Source organism: Streptopelia decaocto (assembly GCF_964273445.1).
Source record: "Streptopelia decaocto genome assembly, chromosome: 13".
In the NCBI taxonomy this organism is placed as follows: Eukaryota; Metazoa; Chordata; class Aves; order Columbiformes; family Columbidae; genus Streptopelia; species Streptopelia decaocto.
The window spans coordinates 3,408,550-3,424,864 of NC_138668.1; the positions used below are offsets into that span (position 1 = coordinate 3,408,550).

Here is a 16,315-nt window from a genome sequence, read left to right on the forward strand (position 1 = left end):
GCAGATAATTGCAGGAGCACTTGGGTTTCTCCAAGGCTGAGTGTGCCCGTGGCAGAAGAGCGATGCCTGATGCAGGGGAACATGATGCACCTGGGTTCCTCGGCTGGGGCTCATCTCCCCTCCGCCGCGTGGGGCAGCCGGTGGGCTCAGGGGACACGGGGAAGGGGACGGGGCTGGACTGAGCAGAAAAGGAGACTCGTGCTCCTTCCCAGTGTGATGGGAACAAAGGAGATTATGTCCTGACCCATCCCCACAGCCACCCACCGGCACGGGGAGTTTGCACACCTGCAGCTGAACCGGCCAGAGGCTCCACTGCACAGTCTGTCTGTGTGCATCGTGCATTTTCACTGTTTCTCTGGTAGAAAGCGGCTGGTTCTGTGTGTGTCTGGAGGAGACGCTGAGCTGCCTAAATCCAAACAACAAAAGCCATCTTGTGCAACCCTGCTCCCGAGAGCAAACAGGAAGTCAGGAGCAGAAGTGAAATGGAAAGCAATCCCAAAATGTCATGGCTGGGGAGCGTAGGCTCTGGCTGATCTCCCGTGGGCGCGGTGCTCACCGTGCCAGCAGATTGCTTGGTCCTCACCTGCCTCCTGCATGGATACCTTGACCTGGTGGCTTCCTGGAGCTTGGGGCATGGGCAGGCAAGTCAGCAAAGCCACCAAGCTGTGCGGTGGGACATCAAGAGAAAGTCCCATCAGCTCAACTTTTATTCCACACCAAGTCTGAGGTCCAGAGGGCTCTGCCTGAGGATGATGGATGCCTTTCAGTCCTGGACAAGTGTCTCCCAGCAGGTCTGTTTCCTCCAGCCCCTTCCCTCCTGGACCCAAAATATGAGGTACAGGAGGATAAGATAAATGGGGATGAGAGGGGGAGACACAAGTGAAGGTATATGGTATATATGGTATATGGTATCACAGCCAGAAACGCCCCTAGGAGCTGGGCTGGGAGGACAGTAGCAGTTCCTGGTCCCTCCTGATTATACCCCTCGATAAAAGTGATGAAGCCAACAAAAGTGAGACTGGACAGGGCATGGGGAGCAAGTCTGGTTCAGCACCACTGTGGCTGTAGGAACAGCCAGGGCCTCAGCCCCAGGTGAACCTCACGGCTTCCGGGTGAGAGGCAGGAGAAAGGGATTAGGGATGTTTACACCCTTTGCTATCAATATCTTTTCCGCTTGCAAAACTTGTCCTTTCAGCAGTTTCAAGAGGTGTGTGTGGGTTTGGGCATTTTATCGACACCTGAATTCAGGGAGACACCTGCCCAAGGGTTAAAGTTTGAGCAAACAAACAAACAAGACAACTCCTCCTTCTGCATCATGTGAGTGCGGCTGTGGCTAAAGGCCCAGGGCGGGGAAAATAAAAACAAGCCAACCCTGCGGCTTTGCAGGAGACTGGTGCTCTCAGAGCAGGCTGGGAGACACAATGGATCTCCTGCCAAGCTTTTCTTTCGTCACTTGGCTGCTCCTCATCGTTTCCTTCAGTCTCCTGATGCTGTAAGTAAAGGCTGGTCCCCAGGGGTGACCAGGAGGAGGAAAATCCTGTTCCTGTGGCTGGGGAGGGGCTGGGGCCACCACCCTGGGTATCACATGCCCAAATACATGAATTAGTGTTAAAAAACTCGTCCTCCTGTGCTACTTTCAAGGCGGAGGCGAGGGCTGATAAAGAGGGGCCGTAGGGCTTCCCGTGCCCGCTGGAAGGGAAGGAGGAAGCTGGGCTGGGCTGGGAGGGAAATAAAAAGGCACTTTTTGATTTATTTTTCTTTTCTCAACACATCCAAAGGAGAAGCGGGTTCCGTGTTTTGAACCGCAGCGAGCGCTGGTTGGCTGCAGAGGGACAGGGTGTCCCTGGCTGGGCTGGGCTCTGCGAGCAGGGCAGTGCCTGATGTCTAAGTTTGCCCATGTACTTGTGGCAGCGGAAGCCCCTGTTTAAACAGTTATATTGGCAAAATTGCCCTTTTGGTTATGTTGCTCAGGGGAGCTGTAGAGAGCTGTAGAGGCAAAAATCTTAATTTTGCTGTTATAATTTATGTCTCTGCTCGGCTGCTGTGCTACTGTGGCTCTACCACCTGAGCATCAGACTAGGTCTTTGCAAAGGCAAACACAAGGGCAGGTCTCACCTTGCAAACTTAATCTCCCTTCAGTCACCTGAGTCACAGATCCCAGATCTGGAGAACTAAATGAGGCCCCTTAATAAAGACCTGGGGTGCCCATGTGCACCGTGTTTGCCTGGGGTGCACTACAACTCATTTCAGCCCTTCTCTTGTATCAAAACGTACCCCGAATTATCTTGTACCCCAAGTGATCCCGCATTTATTGCAGGAAGAGACTACCCTCAGCAGCTCTGCTGCTGGTGGTCCGTAATTCCGTCTTCCTCTGCATGGCAGGAACCATCTATTTAAGCTGTTCACTGTTCTCAGGCTGAAGAACCTTTTCATTTCATTGTACAAATGCACCTCACGTGCTCTTTGCTTGGCAGCTATGGGGTATGGACCTTCCAGACCTTCAAGAAGCTGGGCATTCCCGGGCCACGGCCTCTGCCGTTTTTGGGGACCTTTCTGGGGTATCGGCATGTGAGTACTGGCAGCTGCTGCTCTGTACCTACCTTAGATGCTTACCTGGAGCTGGTGCTGGTTTTCCCATCCTTTGGGCATCTCCTTTCTCTGCCCTTGATTCAGCTGGATGGAAATGGTGCTATCAGGTAGGGAGCTCTTTGGAAACACAGAGAACACAAAAATTACTTTTAGGGTCTGGTTGACCTGAGTAAGGTGTGCTGTGTTTTTCAACTACTTTATAATTTAAGTTATTAGTTTCTCCCTGGATTTCTACCTGCTCCCCAGCAGCTGAAGTTCTATTTGAAACAAAGAAGAAAATATTGGAGACGTACCCAAGACTGCTAATTTCTGAGAACTGCATGTCTTTTGTGTCGTCCCCATGAAGAGGCTGAGTTAGCCCCAGCAATGCCCCATGCAGCCACTTGCCCATGCACCAGCCTGAGACTAAGCCAGGTGAATAAATTTCAAAATAAAACCCAAATATTGTCAAGTTACCAAACCTTACCAAATAGTTAGGCAGTAGGTGGTTCCGGTTAACCGGAAATGCAGAACAAAATGTATTAGCTTCAATGAAAGAGGTGTTTTAGTTTGTTTTTGCTGGGCTTACAGCATGCATGTGGCCTCTTTCTCATGGTGTAGTTGATGCATGGTGAGCGTTATGTGTCCCATAAGTTTCATCCTTACACATAACATCAGTTCAAACCTTAATGGAAAGAAAGCAAAACAAAAAAGCCATCATCACTTTGGTTCAGTAACTGCAGTGGAAGATCTCATGAGGACAAGGCAGCAGCAGCTCTAACTTGTTGAGCTGAAGATGAAAGGACACCCAGGGATCTAGTTCTGCCACTAACTCTGCTCACGATTAAACCGTGTACCCTGTCATACCTTGTTTTCATTACATTTTTAGCACAGGTTGGCCAGTGGAAGTTGAAAGTGTTGCTTTACTTTTTTTCTCTCTCTGCTTTCTTTTTTCCCTCCAGTGCGAATGTCCCCTAAGTGTCTAGATGACTGAAGAGCTACCATGCGCCCCCAACCTCTGCCACTTACAATGGGGCCGTGGGACACACCGTGCTGCCAGCTGTGACCTGCTTTGATCACTCTTCGCTGGCAAAATGTTCATTTCTCCTTTCTTCTTTTGCAGGGACTCATGCAATTTGATCAGATGTGCTTTGAAAAATATGGTAAAGTCTGGGGGTGAGTTTCTTTCCGCAGAACAAAACTGCCTGTTTGGGGTACTCCGCGGGGAAAAGCTATGTCGCCACCATGTCTCAGCACTGTCATTCCAGTGGTGAGAGCTTGCAAAAATCTGGGGTCACCACTGGGAAAGTCCCCAGCCATCTCTCCAAGGCTTCTCTCTTGCTGGGATTCCAATGCGGTGCAGGGCTGGGATGGTGGTGGCCAGTTGCAGGGAGGAAGAGGGGTGTCATTTTTTTTGCATATAAGCTTTGAAAAGAACCTTTTTTTCTCTTCCCCTTTGTGAGTACTAAAAAGCTAAACAGCAGCATTAGTGACCTCAGGGCCGGGAAACTTTCCACCACAGAGAGCCCAGGGAGCTCCCCTTGTCCTCCAACACCCCCCAAATCAGCCCAGTCGTTCCTTTATCTCTTCGCTCCAGATGCCTTAGTGAGAAAAGGCACCCAACCACAAAGCCTGCCCAGAAAACTCCACTGCTTGGTGTCAAACTGAGCCTCGTGCCTTTGAAGCTGCTGTTCTGCCTGTCCCGAGCAGAAAGCAAGCTGCAGGCCGCCGTGCTTTTCATCTCGCTCCCTGCACCTCCCAGAGCTGGGCATGAGGTGCCTTTCAACCTGCCTCCCCGCTCCCTGCACAGCGCGGGTTTTGTGCAGCGGCCTCTTATCATCCTTCTCTTGGGAATCTCTCAAAACGAAGCAAAATTGTTGCACACCAAAAAAAAAAAAAAAAAAAAAAAAGGAAAAAATTCCTAGGAGGCTTCATGAAACCCCAGCGCAATTTTTTTTTAAGATTAAATGTTCTCAAGCCTCTTGAAGATGGCAGCTTCCCCTGGCTGTGGCCCAAGGCTCCCTACCCTTTAGCCCATACCATGCCTTTTAAGTTTTTCCGTCTCTGTTGATTGGAAAATGGAGGAGACAGAGGAGTTTTTCCCCTCTCATTCCCTCATAGACCATGCAGAGAAATCTCTTTACCCTGCAGGCAGGCTATTCAGCCTGGATTTATTGACTCCAGCAACCAGTTGTGGAAACAGAGCTCAGACAGCCCAAGTGCGGGGCATCACTGTGGTGGCAAAAACCACCTTTTATCTACACCCACACTGCTTTGGCAACCCTCTAATACCACAGACTATTGCTAGAGATGCTCATGCTGTCTATGTTTGGCACTTTCTTTCCCTTTCTCCTGTTTTACTGCATAATAAAACAGTTTCAGCCTCATCCCTTTGGCTGTTTTGTCAGAAGGGACTCAGCTGGCCCAAACCCTCTGGGCTCCAGCAGTCGATGTGCATTGCTCTGACCACAGACCAAGCTGCTCCTGCTCCAGCTGACCGTGAGCGATGGACTGAATGTGGATTTCTCTTGGTTTAGGATTTTTGATGGCAGGCAGCCTGTGATGGCCATTTTGGACCCCATCATCATCAAACACATCCTGGTGAAAGAGTGCTATACCATTTTCACCAATCGCCGGGTAGGTATCTAGCCCAGAGCTTTCCTCTGCAGTACAGATGACATGGAACAATCTTCTTGGATTTTGTTCTCCTTCTCTGAGCCCTTCAGCAAGCAGTTTTTCTCTGTTGTGCCCCAGTTTATTGATGGTACCAACAATGAAACTAGGGAGGAGTAGAGGCTGTGCAGGCTGGGACATTGGGACTTCAGCCTGCATGTACCCCAGGGCTGATTTCATTTATGACTCTTATGCTTCTGTTTCCATTTCTGTCATTTGCTGTTTAAGGTAGAGCTGATGTGACTTCAGGGGTCAAGTCAATACTCTGTGGTGGTGGTGGTGGTGGTGATTGGGGGTTTTTCGCATTGCAGTCATGCAGAAGGAGGCTGGAAACCTCCACCCATCTCCCTGTATAACTGTGTGCCTTTTGCTGTAACATTCTCCCTATGCAGGTCTTTGGTCTGAATGGGATCATGGACTCAGCCCTCCTTTTCGCTCAAGATGAGAGCTGGAAAAAGATTCGTACTGTGCTGTCTCCAACCTTCACCAGTGGGAAGCTGAAGGAGGTAAAACAGGGTCCACTGGTACTTTGCATCAATAGCTGGAAGAGGACTGGGCCAGTTCTGAATACAAACCTTCCCCCCAAATGGGGAAGTTTGCCAGGACCAGATCCATTAACACCTGCATTGTTGGGTGCAATTCAGCAATACGGTGGCTGTCTACCATCAGAGGGAGTCAAGAGAAGGGTGTGGGGGGTGAAATGGCACACAAGGCATTGAAAACAGAGGCTGTTTGCCTATGACCTGTATTTTCTTCTTGCGAAGCACATGGGTGCCCATTTTCCATGTGCTCAGGAGCCACGTTCCCTCCCAGCTGGAGTGGATGCTTAGCTGGAATGGGAGCTGCACATGGATTTTGCACGGAGAGCCTTGCTTGATCGTAGTCAGATGAGCCCTGTGGAGCAGTTATTAAGATGAAATAAAGCAATGTCTGAGGCCTGAAAATGGTACTTTTCCCCTCACCTGCCCTTCCTCCAGAAGCCAAAGACTTGGCAAGTTACAGATGGTGGTAGAGAATTGCCCAGCCTTGTTTGGTGGAGGTCAAAGAGTCAACAGTGCCTTTTGCTTTGGCTTGCATTTCAGATGTTCTCTATCATTAATCACTATGGTGAAAAATTAGTGAAAAACATTGAGAAGAAAGTGGCTGCTGACGAGTTCCTGGCCATAAAGGAGTGAGTAACTGTGTGGGGCTGACAGGAAAGAGTTTGCATACAGTGTGGGGAAGGGGCTGTTTTGGAGAGCCTTCTCCATGCTGCAGTGTAGATCCCTTGTCAGCTATGGAGGCGAAGTCCATAGTGGTCATGGGCATGGGATGTTCCTTGCAGTGGGCTTGCTGTGCTCTGCTCTGTTCTGCTCAGACTGGGTAGCTGTGCTCTGATCCCCATTTCATTTTACTGGGGTTGCATTTTGAGGAAGGTGTAGGACCCATGCCAGAAGCCCCACAACTCTCAGATGTGGTGTTTTTTGATGTCATTTTTACAGTTTCTTTTACAGATGGAAATCAGAATACAGTCTTTGTCACCCCAAACTGCAGTTTAGTCCTTTCCAACTACAACCTCAGTTTTTGACACTGAAATAAAAGGCGGGGCGGGGGGGGGGGGGGGATGAATGCAGCTGGCAAAACTTGGGAAAATATGATGCCAATTACTGCCAAATCAGAACATCACCTTCTATGTTAGGACTCTGCACTGAGACCTTGATTAAAAGAAATTCTCATGCAAGGGATTCCCTATCAAGGGTTGTTCCTAGGTGTTCTCTTATTCGCTAGTCTGGTTATGTTCATCCCATTCACTCTCTCTTCTTCTCTACCTAGCATTTTTGGAGCCTACAGCATGGATGTGGTAACCGGCACTTCTTTCAGTGTGAATATTGACTCCATGAACAACCCCAGTGACCCCTTTGTCACCAACATGAAGAAATTTCTCACATTCAGTTTTCTAAGCCCCCTGTTCTTATTCATAGGTATGACACATCTCATGCAGCTCTGAATCCATGACAGAGCTGGTGACCACCTGCACTTCCTGATAGGTCCCTTAGTAGCTTTAAGTCCTCTTTGCCAGACAGGAGATACTCAGCACTTTGCAGGATTAGATTCACCCTAGCAGATCTATAGAAATATTTCCCTAGGGAAACCACAGTCAAGACGTGTATGGCCCATGTGGGTCTTTGCAGTACCATCCTACAAGCAGAGACCCTGTTGGCAGAGACATGATGGAGAGCTGCTCTGTCACAGAGAGCTGCACTTAGTGTGGCATTGTGGCCATATAGCAATATATAGAGAATATTCTCAAGGGCTATTGTGTGCTACCCATGGATAGGTAAAAAGAGAGCTGAAGGCAACAAAAAGCATTTTTTTTGCTTCAGACTCCAGATTTATCCCTCTCCTTTCTATGCTTTGTGCCACTTTTTAGTTTCTTGGGGCTCTTTGAGCTAAAATATGTTGTTCTTTTCCCTCCTTTTAGTGTTGTTCCCCTTTGTCACCCCAGTGCTGGGAAAGATGAATTTCACTCTGTTTCCCTCAGAGGCCTTGGACTTCTTCAAGAATGTCTTCATAAAAATGAAGAAGGAACGAGGAAAGGGCAGTGACATGGTAAGTCCAGCCCAGGAGGCCTCTTCTCATCCCTGTGCTGTTCTTCTGAGTGTAGGAGAGACCTGGTGGCTTCTTCAGAAGCTGTGCTGTGTCACCTACTCTCAGTAACAACTCCCAGCTCATCAGACCTGGGGAGGGCCAGAAGCATGTCCTGCTTGGGCTTTCATGTGGAGAAAGTATCTGTGTTCATAGGGGGTCTCCAGTTTTTGAACCTCAACGTTTGCTGAAGCTGTGAGCCTGCTACTGGGGCTGTGAATGGTGCAGGTGGCTCAACAAGAACCTTGTCCTGGACGAGGTTTGCCTGCTCCCCATCTGCATCTTCTCTGACTACCTCTATTTCTTATCAGAACCGGGTTGATTTCTTGCAACTCATGGTTGACTCACAGAGCTCACAGGACAGCTCCAAGTCTGCCGAGACCAGCTTGTACAAAGGTACGTCTTGAGATCTGTTCTCTCAGCAGAGGGCATGGTGGTTCTTCACGAGGTTAAAGGAATGAAGTAGGAGAGGATTTTGGTCATTAATCCTACGAGAGATTCAAGGTCTCAGCAGTGGTGCCGTAATGATGCTTATCACATATCAACCATGTTTTATTATATCCCATTTCCTGTGATAAATCCTGAGGCCTGTTTGTGCAACAAAGAGCAAACAGGGTGAATATCTCCTTACTCCCATCTCTTAGTTTATCTTCTCTGAAGGCCAGTGATGTTGCCTGTATTTCATAAGGCACACAAAGCATATATGCTGTATGTACCCTGCTTATCTGTGAGCTCATCTCTGTTCCTCATCCTAGGTAAACTCTTAGATTTAGAAAATAATGGCTCAGCCAAGGTGTAGTCCCAGTCCATCAGCCTCAATCAAGACAGGATGCTTGTAGACTTTTGAGGTGACATGACAGGGTGTTTGTAGGGTACCCTGCATCCTGGCAATACCTGGACATTACTGCAGTAACACTGTTAAATCCTGTATTGTCCTTACTACCACTGCCACATTATGCTCGGGGCTACTAACCCCTCAGCAGCGCAAGGCTCACCTCATGGCTTAGAAGAGCTGCTGGACATCCTTCATCTCTAACTTTTCCTGGCTTGTGGCCCTCTTTTCTCTTTTTTTTTGGCCCAGGGGCATGGTCCCAGAAGACAACAGAGACTTTCTGAATCAGGCTCAGGCTGCACATATCTTGATTCTGCTCTTAATGACAGCACCATAACACTGCTGATCTTGGCAGCAGTTTTCTGGCTGTACAACAGCTCCTGACCCACCCCTTTTTGGTACCAGAGGTTGCCAGTCAAGGTTAGCTGGATGTGTCCTTTACCAGCCATTAAGTGGTTATGGATAGCGTTACCTAGATTGACCAGTGGGATCCTGAATTCCCAAGGGTGAACCACTTTAGCTTTCAACTTCTTGCATGTGCTTTTATGTCTCTTTTCAGCATTAAGTGATGAGGAGATTCTGGCCCAGGCTCTTATCTTTGTCTTGGCTGGTTATGAGACCACCAGCTCCACCCTCAGCTACATAGCGTATGAGCTGGCCACACACCCCGATGTGCAGCAACGACTCCAGGATGAGATTGATGCCAGTCTGCCCAACAAGGTAAAGGAGGGTGGGAAGATGCTGGGGTTGTCCCCACCTGTGCCTTGTAAGCCCTGAACCAAAAGCCAGGTTGGAAACAAAACAGAGTGGAGGAGGTGCTGGAACTGAGATTTCCCGTGCCCTGGTCTCTGATGCCCAAAGGAGAAGCACTGGGAGGGTTTTGGGGTTCAAGTCCCATGTTCGTAACCATCCTGATTCCTCTCCCCAGGCTACTCCCACGTATGATGCCATCATGCAGATGGAATATCTTGACATGGTGGTGAACGAAGTCCTCCGTCTCTTCCCCATTGGGGGGCGGGTTGAGAGGGTCTGCAAGCAGACAGTGGAGGTCAATGGTGTGACTATTCCAAAGGGCATGGCAATCATAATCCCAGTCTACGTGATGCATCGTGACCCGGCGTACTGGATGGAGCCGGAGGAGTTCAGGCCTGAGAGGTGAGGGCCAGGTGAGGGGAATAGACGCACGTTCAACTTCAGCCCTGGGAGCAGAAATGACAGCAAAAGTGGGGAATGCACGATTATAACATTTAAATTAGGCATTTATCATTGTCTGACATCTAGTCCCAGCATTACCATGAGGGGAGTTTTATGATCTACATCCATAAACTGTGCATGGAATTTAATTAACTGCATTGAAGGAAGCAACAGTGAGAGCAGCTCCCAGCAGCTGTAACACTGAGGGGTTTATGGCCAGATATTAAAACCAGAGCCGCTGGGTGATTGGCACGATGCCGTGCAAATCAGCAGTGGAAGGGCAAAGACAGGTAGGAAATAAAAGTTAATTTTTAACTCAAGTTATGAAGCAATCCTTGCTTAGAAGTCTCTGTCTGACCCTGAGAAATGAGGCAATAACCCAAGGCAGACCTGGGAGATCCTGGGCCTACTAGTCTTCAGGTGGCCATGAAGATGTCAAGGGCTGGTCCAGAGAGAGCAGGACCAGATCTGTGCCCTTGCAGCAGAAGATGAAATACTGCTGGAAACTAACCCCAGTACGACGATGTGGTGGCTTTTGGGACAAAATGTGGCAGCAGTATCCAGCAGAAGTTAGGGAGGGAGATGTGTGCTGCTGAAATCACCTATGGACCCCTATGGTGATCTTGTGTTGAATGCAGAAGGAACCGCCCAAATAGGAGTGCTCTGGCAACCGGCATGTTACACCAGTTATTCCAGTAGCCTAAACCTTACTCCAGTTGACACATCAGGTGTGGGTAGCTGGCCAGGAGCTCTTAAGGGATCACTTGCCTTGCTTGGGAGTTCATCAGAGGGATGTGCTGGGCTCAGTGGTGAGATACTTCTCTGCTGACTTAGCATGGCTGGGTTTGTACCTGGACCTCATGCACTGCGAATGAAAAGCTTTCTGACATGAAAACTAACTGATCACTAAGAAGTATTACTGAAAATGCTCAGTGGCAAATTCCTCTGTGAAGCTGATTTTTCTTCCCTGTTTTTTCATGATGAGGCTGGGAATGGCTGGTGTGTCTCTAAAGCAACCCTGCCTTTAGTCACACAGGGGGAGAACATCTTTGTGTTCACTCAGTCCTTTGATCTAAAGGGAAGACAGGAAGCTGCAGACCTGTATGGTTTAGGGTTTGAAATCTGGGTTCAGTTTTTGAGCTGAGAGGGAGTTCTGAGAAAAGAGTAGTTATGAAATCCATTAGCATATTTCAGGTATTCCCTGTTCACCTGATGCACCTGGAGATGCACAGCCAACTCCAAGCAGCAGGATGAAAGCACAGGCATAAGGTAGTTATTGAGACAGAAATAAGGGTCTTAGCTGAGCTCTTGTAATACGTACAGAAAGACAAAAAGCTTTTGCCTTCCCAGACCCCTCATCACTTCAGATCTGAAAGCTGACACATTCAGGAACAGGAGCTCTTTCTAACTTCTTGCTGTTGTTGTTGCTGTTGTTGTTGTAATCAGGTTCAGTAAAGAGAACAGAGAGTCTATGGACCCCTACACCTTCTTGCCATTTGGAGCTGGCCCCCGGAATTGCATAGGAATGAGGTTTGCTCTCCTCACCATGAAAGTGGCTGTGGTCGCCCTGCTGCAAAACTTCTCATTCAGAACCTGCAAAGAGACTCCGGTGAGGATATGGGCTGATGTCTTTTATTACCTGTCCTTTAGTCCCACTGAGATGGCCCTGTGTGCTCTCTTTTGCCGACATCTCAGGATAAACAGGGAACTGTCTCTCACGCACATTTAATCCCTCTCTTCCCCGAGGATTCCCGAGACCAGGACCGCTGAACCTTGCCTGCAGACTTGGGTTTTACTGCTTCACACAGAGATCAGGGAGGAAGATCGCACTGTGAATTAGAGAGGCATATGGGAATAACTGTATTTAAATCTTCTCAGTTAATTTAAATGGTTCACCACAAGTTAGTGATACATTTTTTTAAGCCTTTACAGAAGCAAATTTGAAGTTGGTGGAATATGTCAGGCTGAAAACCCTGAAGTCCTCTGTCTCTATTTGGGTGTATCCAAGATGTGGGGTGCTCCCCTCCCCACAGTTCCTTGCTGGTTTGCCTTGGCCCGGCGTAGGAAGACCCTGCTCCAGAGGGCAGACAGGGAATATCCCCCGAGCCCCCTCCGAGGCTGTGCTTGAAACACAAACATGGCTATTTGCTGTGAGAGACCCCAAGACAATGAAATCCATCTTTTATGGGCCACCAGGAGGTTTCTAAATGGTAGCAATGTCCAAGCAAGTGCAATCTGAGCTGAATTTGAATTGGCAACCCCCTCCCACTTTGAGGCTATGTGGGATCCCACCAGGTTTTGGTTTTGCCCGGGATCCCCGTGAACCCCACACGCAGTGCTGATGGGTCAGGCCCTGCAAGACGGGGCTGTTTGACATGAAATAAACGCGATGGCTGTTGGAAATTATATATCAAGCAAGCCCTCCTGAAAACATGGCAACTCCCTGTGACTCAGAACAGGTAGCACCATGTTTGGTGTTAGCTTCCAACCCTGACCCTGCTTTCTGCATCAACTGCCACCAAAGGCATTGCCATTCATACATTTTGTTCACGAAGCGAGCTTGGGAAATCAGAGCAGAGGGGACAGCAAGCGTATTCAAAGGACATTTGTTGTAAGAAACAGAAAAATCCTTATTAAATTATTACTTGGCACGGGTGCTCAGCTGGAATCTCTGCAGATTCAGATTGCAACTCAACTAGTAACCTGGAGGTGAAAGACTGTAATAGTCCATTAACAATGCAGTGACCTATCCACCCTCCCCCAAGTCTAATGACATTTTTCTAGTCCTCTGCAATCCATAAAATTGATTCTTTTTATAACTGCCTTTAATTAAAAGGAGACAAGTTAAATATGTATTGTATTATTGGTGCCCATAGGTTTATGGGGCTCTTTCAGCCCTTTTTTCTATAGATGTCATGTATATCAGATCAGAGCAGGAGGGAAAAATTCATGCTGGAACATCCTTTTGGAATATGTATATGCAAGCTGCAGTCTCCTCCCAGTTCTCCACTGATGGCACATTGGGCTCCGAGCCACATTGCTTAAATTTCCTGAAACAAAGCTTACTGGGATATGGGGATTTTACTGCAGCTTGTCAGGCTGGGGGTGTATTACCCTTGTCCTGATGGGTACAACGAAAGCCAGAGTAGACTTGGTAAAACACTCTTCCCTTCCCTGCAAGATGACTCCATCCAACACCAGTTTGTTCTTTTTATTGAGGTTTCCAGCCCACCCCAAGGGAACCCATCACTTTTCTGTGTGAGGATGCTTTTTCTTTGGTACTCAGTCTGTGCAGCGATCTTAATTTTGTTTTCCTGGAGAGCTTAGAGCTCCACCAGCTCCCATTATGATCTGGGTCCCATAGCACAGATACCCTTCAGCATTAAACAAAATGACACTGCATGCTCCTCCTTAGCTGGGGCTCCCTGATGGATTTTGGCTGTTTTTTCCTCCATGTGCAGCCTGTTGATCACTGCACCGAGCTCATCCTCCCATGCTATGTGAAAACCAGAATTCCCTAACCAGTTTATGCAAGGCCTGAGGGCTATTAAAGCTCAACTTGTAGCTGTTTTGCATGAATAGTAGTGATAGTCATGCTATAAGTACAGGATGTTTCAAACAGACGGACCCAATTTTGTATAAATACTGCTGTGAAATTGGGTCCATCTCTTTGAAACACCCTGTACATCTCTAAGTTAGGAAAAGCATTGAAAAGAAGGGGCAGCTGAGGTGTATGTGGGCTGTAGGGATCCTGTCAGTGTCCTGACTCTCCTTTTTCCCAGCTTACATGGCTATTTTGTTTTTGTTTTGTTTTTCCTCCTGCTCAAGATCCCACTGGTTCTGGACACAGTAGGTGTGATGAGACCGAAGAAGCCCATTGTCCTGAAGGTGGTCCCCAGAGCCCAAGCTAATCCGGAGAAGTGAAGGAAGCAGCAACAGATCAGAGACTCTTGTTTGATGGTGCTTCCTCTAACTCTGGAGAGGAGACCTCAGCTGATATGTACGATCTAGAAATATTAGGGGTGCAACCCCCCATTTCACAACAGGGCCTTAGCGGTTTGGCCCGGCATAATTACATGGGCATGATCCTAATGAACTTGAGCCCCAGATCCCGCTGTCCCTGATCACAATAGACATTTTGCAAGACCATTTACACTCAAGTTATTTGGGTGCTTTTTTCTCCCTCTGAAGAGGCACTTTTCTAAGCAATTTGATTCCAGACACTGTCAGTCTTTTCTGGCAGTGCAATTTAAATCAAGATAGGGAGAGCAAATTGCACATAGTTAAGTAATGCTACCATTGCTCCTGTTCCTACTGCCTGCTGGGGGACCCTGTATGTCTTCTGGTTTTATTCTCCTGGGAATGCAGAGTTGTCCAGGACTATTTCCTCAGCTGTGTGCTGTGACCCTGACAAGTGTTAAAGTGGTCACATCCTCGCAGGAACAAATGCCTGCAGCAAATTTTCTGATGCTGATTTATTTAGATTTTCTTATGATTTTAGATGGCTTTTTGTGTGATTCAGATTGCAGATGAATTAACTGAAGGAGCCCAGGGCAGAGAGAAGCAGTTACCCCTAATGACTGGAGATTTGCAGAGCTGGAGACAAGTGCCCCGTATGTGTTTCCTGACTGTTTGCTTATTTTACTGCAGGCGTGCAGCCATCCCCCATAGAAGGGATTGTCAAAATAGGCACCATTTATATTGCTATCATGACACCTTTTAGTCTCTGATTTACATTAGGCCATTGTAAGACCAACATAACTGAAGTAATAAAGATGCAGAGTGCAGCACTGAGACCCTTCAGATGTTCTGGAGAACCCTCGTCTGGAAGAAAGGTGTTGCCTTTGACTATTGAGAGCTGAAAGTCATGCTACACTTTGTCGTTTTTGTAGATTCTAGAAGTCCTGTATGCTCACATTTCATCTTATTCCTCCAGAAGCTGCTACTGGGGGTTAACTGCAATAAAGATCTCACCTCCTCTGTAACCAACTGATGCCAGTCTCTGTTCTTTCCTCTATACACAAGTGAATCCAACTGTAGGTCTCGTAAGCCATTGGCCAAACAGCGATGTGGTCTCATTACCTTTCCCAGCTGGGCTTCCTCACTGCTTTGGTGGGATTATCAAAAGAAATCTCTCTGCCTCAAAAATCTGTGCCATGGAGTGGAGATAGAAGTCGTCTTTTGCAGTTCATTCTTCCTCTGTCACCTCGTAGCACCTCAAATGACTGAGGGTGCAGTCTGACTCATCTCAGCCAACATTTGTCCTTCTGTGAAAGCAGAGGACTTTGATTCCAGCATCTGCTCCACGCTGCAACCAGCTGACCTCATGCAGGTTCAAAGTGCTCTCCATGCTCCCTCCTAAACGCTTCATGCACGTGCTTCAGCTGACCCTTCCATAGGAGGATGTCTTCTGCTTCCAAGCTGTCAAATTCCAGCAATGGGTGAAATGCATGTGCATATATATATATGTATATATCTAACGCAGTCACTACCGTGTATAATGCTGTTTGCATTCCTGGAGGATGAAAACTCATTATATGGTGGCTGAATCCAAGGCATTCCCCCATGTGTATTGTCAGTAGCAAGAACTCCTTCTGGAGATGCGGAGCTTAAGCTATCGCAGTGCAAAATAAATGGCTGAGCAGAGCCATTGATGGTACGAGATGTTCTCCATTGCAAAACAGGGCTGAGGAACTTTAGTCACTAGACAGCAGGTTTTATATTTCTTTTATATTCTTAGGTAGATATGTTTATTATTATTATTGTATATTCTTTTTAAAATTTTCTGTATATATTTTTGAGGAATTGAGTAGAAAACCCCTAAAGAGGCATAATAAGCTTTCCACAGCAGATTAAATTCCCTGGTGAAAGACACCCTTGACTGGAGGTGTAAGAGGAAGAGTAAGGTTGCTTCTCTAGAGAGGCACCGATGAGCTGGGTGAGAGGGTTAGAAAATTCCCAGCATCTCAGCCAGCTATGGTTTCCCCTTCTGCCTTCCTGACCTACAGCGGTGCCGCTGCTTCTGCCACCAATGTACAGAAGAGACAGTTTGTTTTCAGCTGTTATTGTCCCCTTTTTGAGAGCCATGGTACTGTGTTTGGCTGTGATGGCACATCTCAGGGGAGAATGACAAAATATAGAAGCAGTCAGAGCCCTGGAGAATAAATAGCCAAAAAGTGACTGCACCGTCACAGCGGTTCACAAAAAAGGGGCATGGAAAATCCTCAGGTCTCTGCCTTGAGAGGTGACCGAGAAGATGAGGGTGACAAAGTCACACATAGTGTCACAGGTCAGGGATGAATTCATAACCTTGCTTGGAGCAAAGGCCATAGCTTGCCCAGTGGCAGCAAGGGAAGGGTTTTGCCTCCTCGCTCCCTGCCTCTGTTGGAGTTAATCACTCACATACAAATGTCAACACTACGG

General features: G+C 47.7%; 1 protein-coding gene across 1 annotated transcript; it reads left to right on the plus strand.

The window, feature by feature from the left end:
* The first annotated feature begins 1,362 nt into the window (after positions 1 to 1,362).
* LOC309445756 (cytochrome P450 3A12-like) lies at positions 1,363 to 14,833 on the plus strand. The gene is made up of 13 exons (XM_082064819.1): positions 1,363 to 1,492; positions 2,475 to 2,568; positions 3,692 to 3,744; positions 5,106 to 5,205; positions 5,634 to 5,747; positions 6,324 to 6,412; positions 7,054 to 7,202; positions 7,703 to 7,830; positions 8,178 to 8,262; positions 9,258 to 9,418; positions 9,627 to 9,853; positions 11,339 to 11,501; positions 13,721 to 14,833. The coding sequence occupies exons 1-13, from the start codon at positions 1,422 to 1,424 to the stop codon at positions 13,814 to 13,816; spliced, it is 1,530 nt and encodes a 509-aa protein (XP_081920945.1). The 5' UTR covers positions 1,363 to 1,421; the 3' UTR covers positions 13,817 to 14,833.
* Positions 14,834 to 16,315: the final 1,482 nt, after the last annotated feature.

Excerpts from the sequence above, each read along its gene's own strand:
- LOC309445756 (XM_082064819.1), top strand. The coding sequence starts at position 1,422 with ATGGATCTCCTGCCAAGCTTTTCTTTCGTCACTTGGCTGCTCCTCATC. Across the intron at positions 3,745-5,105 it reads AAATATGGTAAAGTCTGGGG|GATTTTTGATGGCAGGCAGC; the intron begins GTGAGTTTCTTT and ends CTCTTGGTTTAG. Across the intron at positions 5,748-6,323 it reads CCAGTGGGAAGCTGAAGGAG|ATGTTCTCTATCATTAATCA; the intron begins GTAAAACAGGGT and ends CTTGCATTTCAG.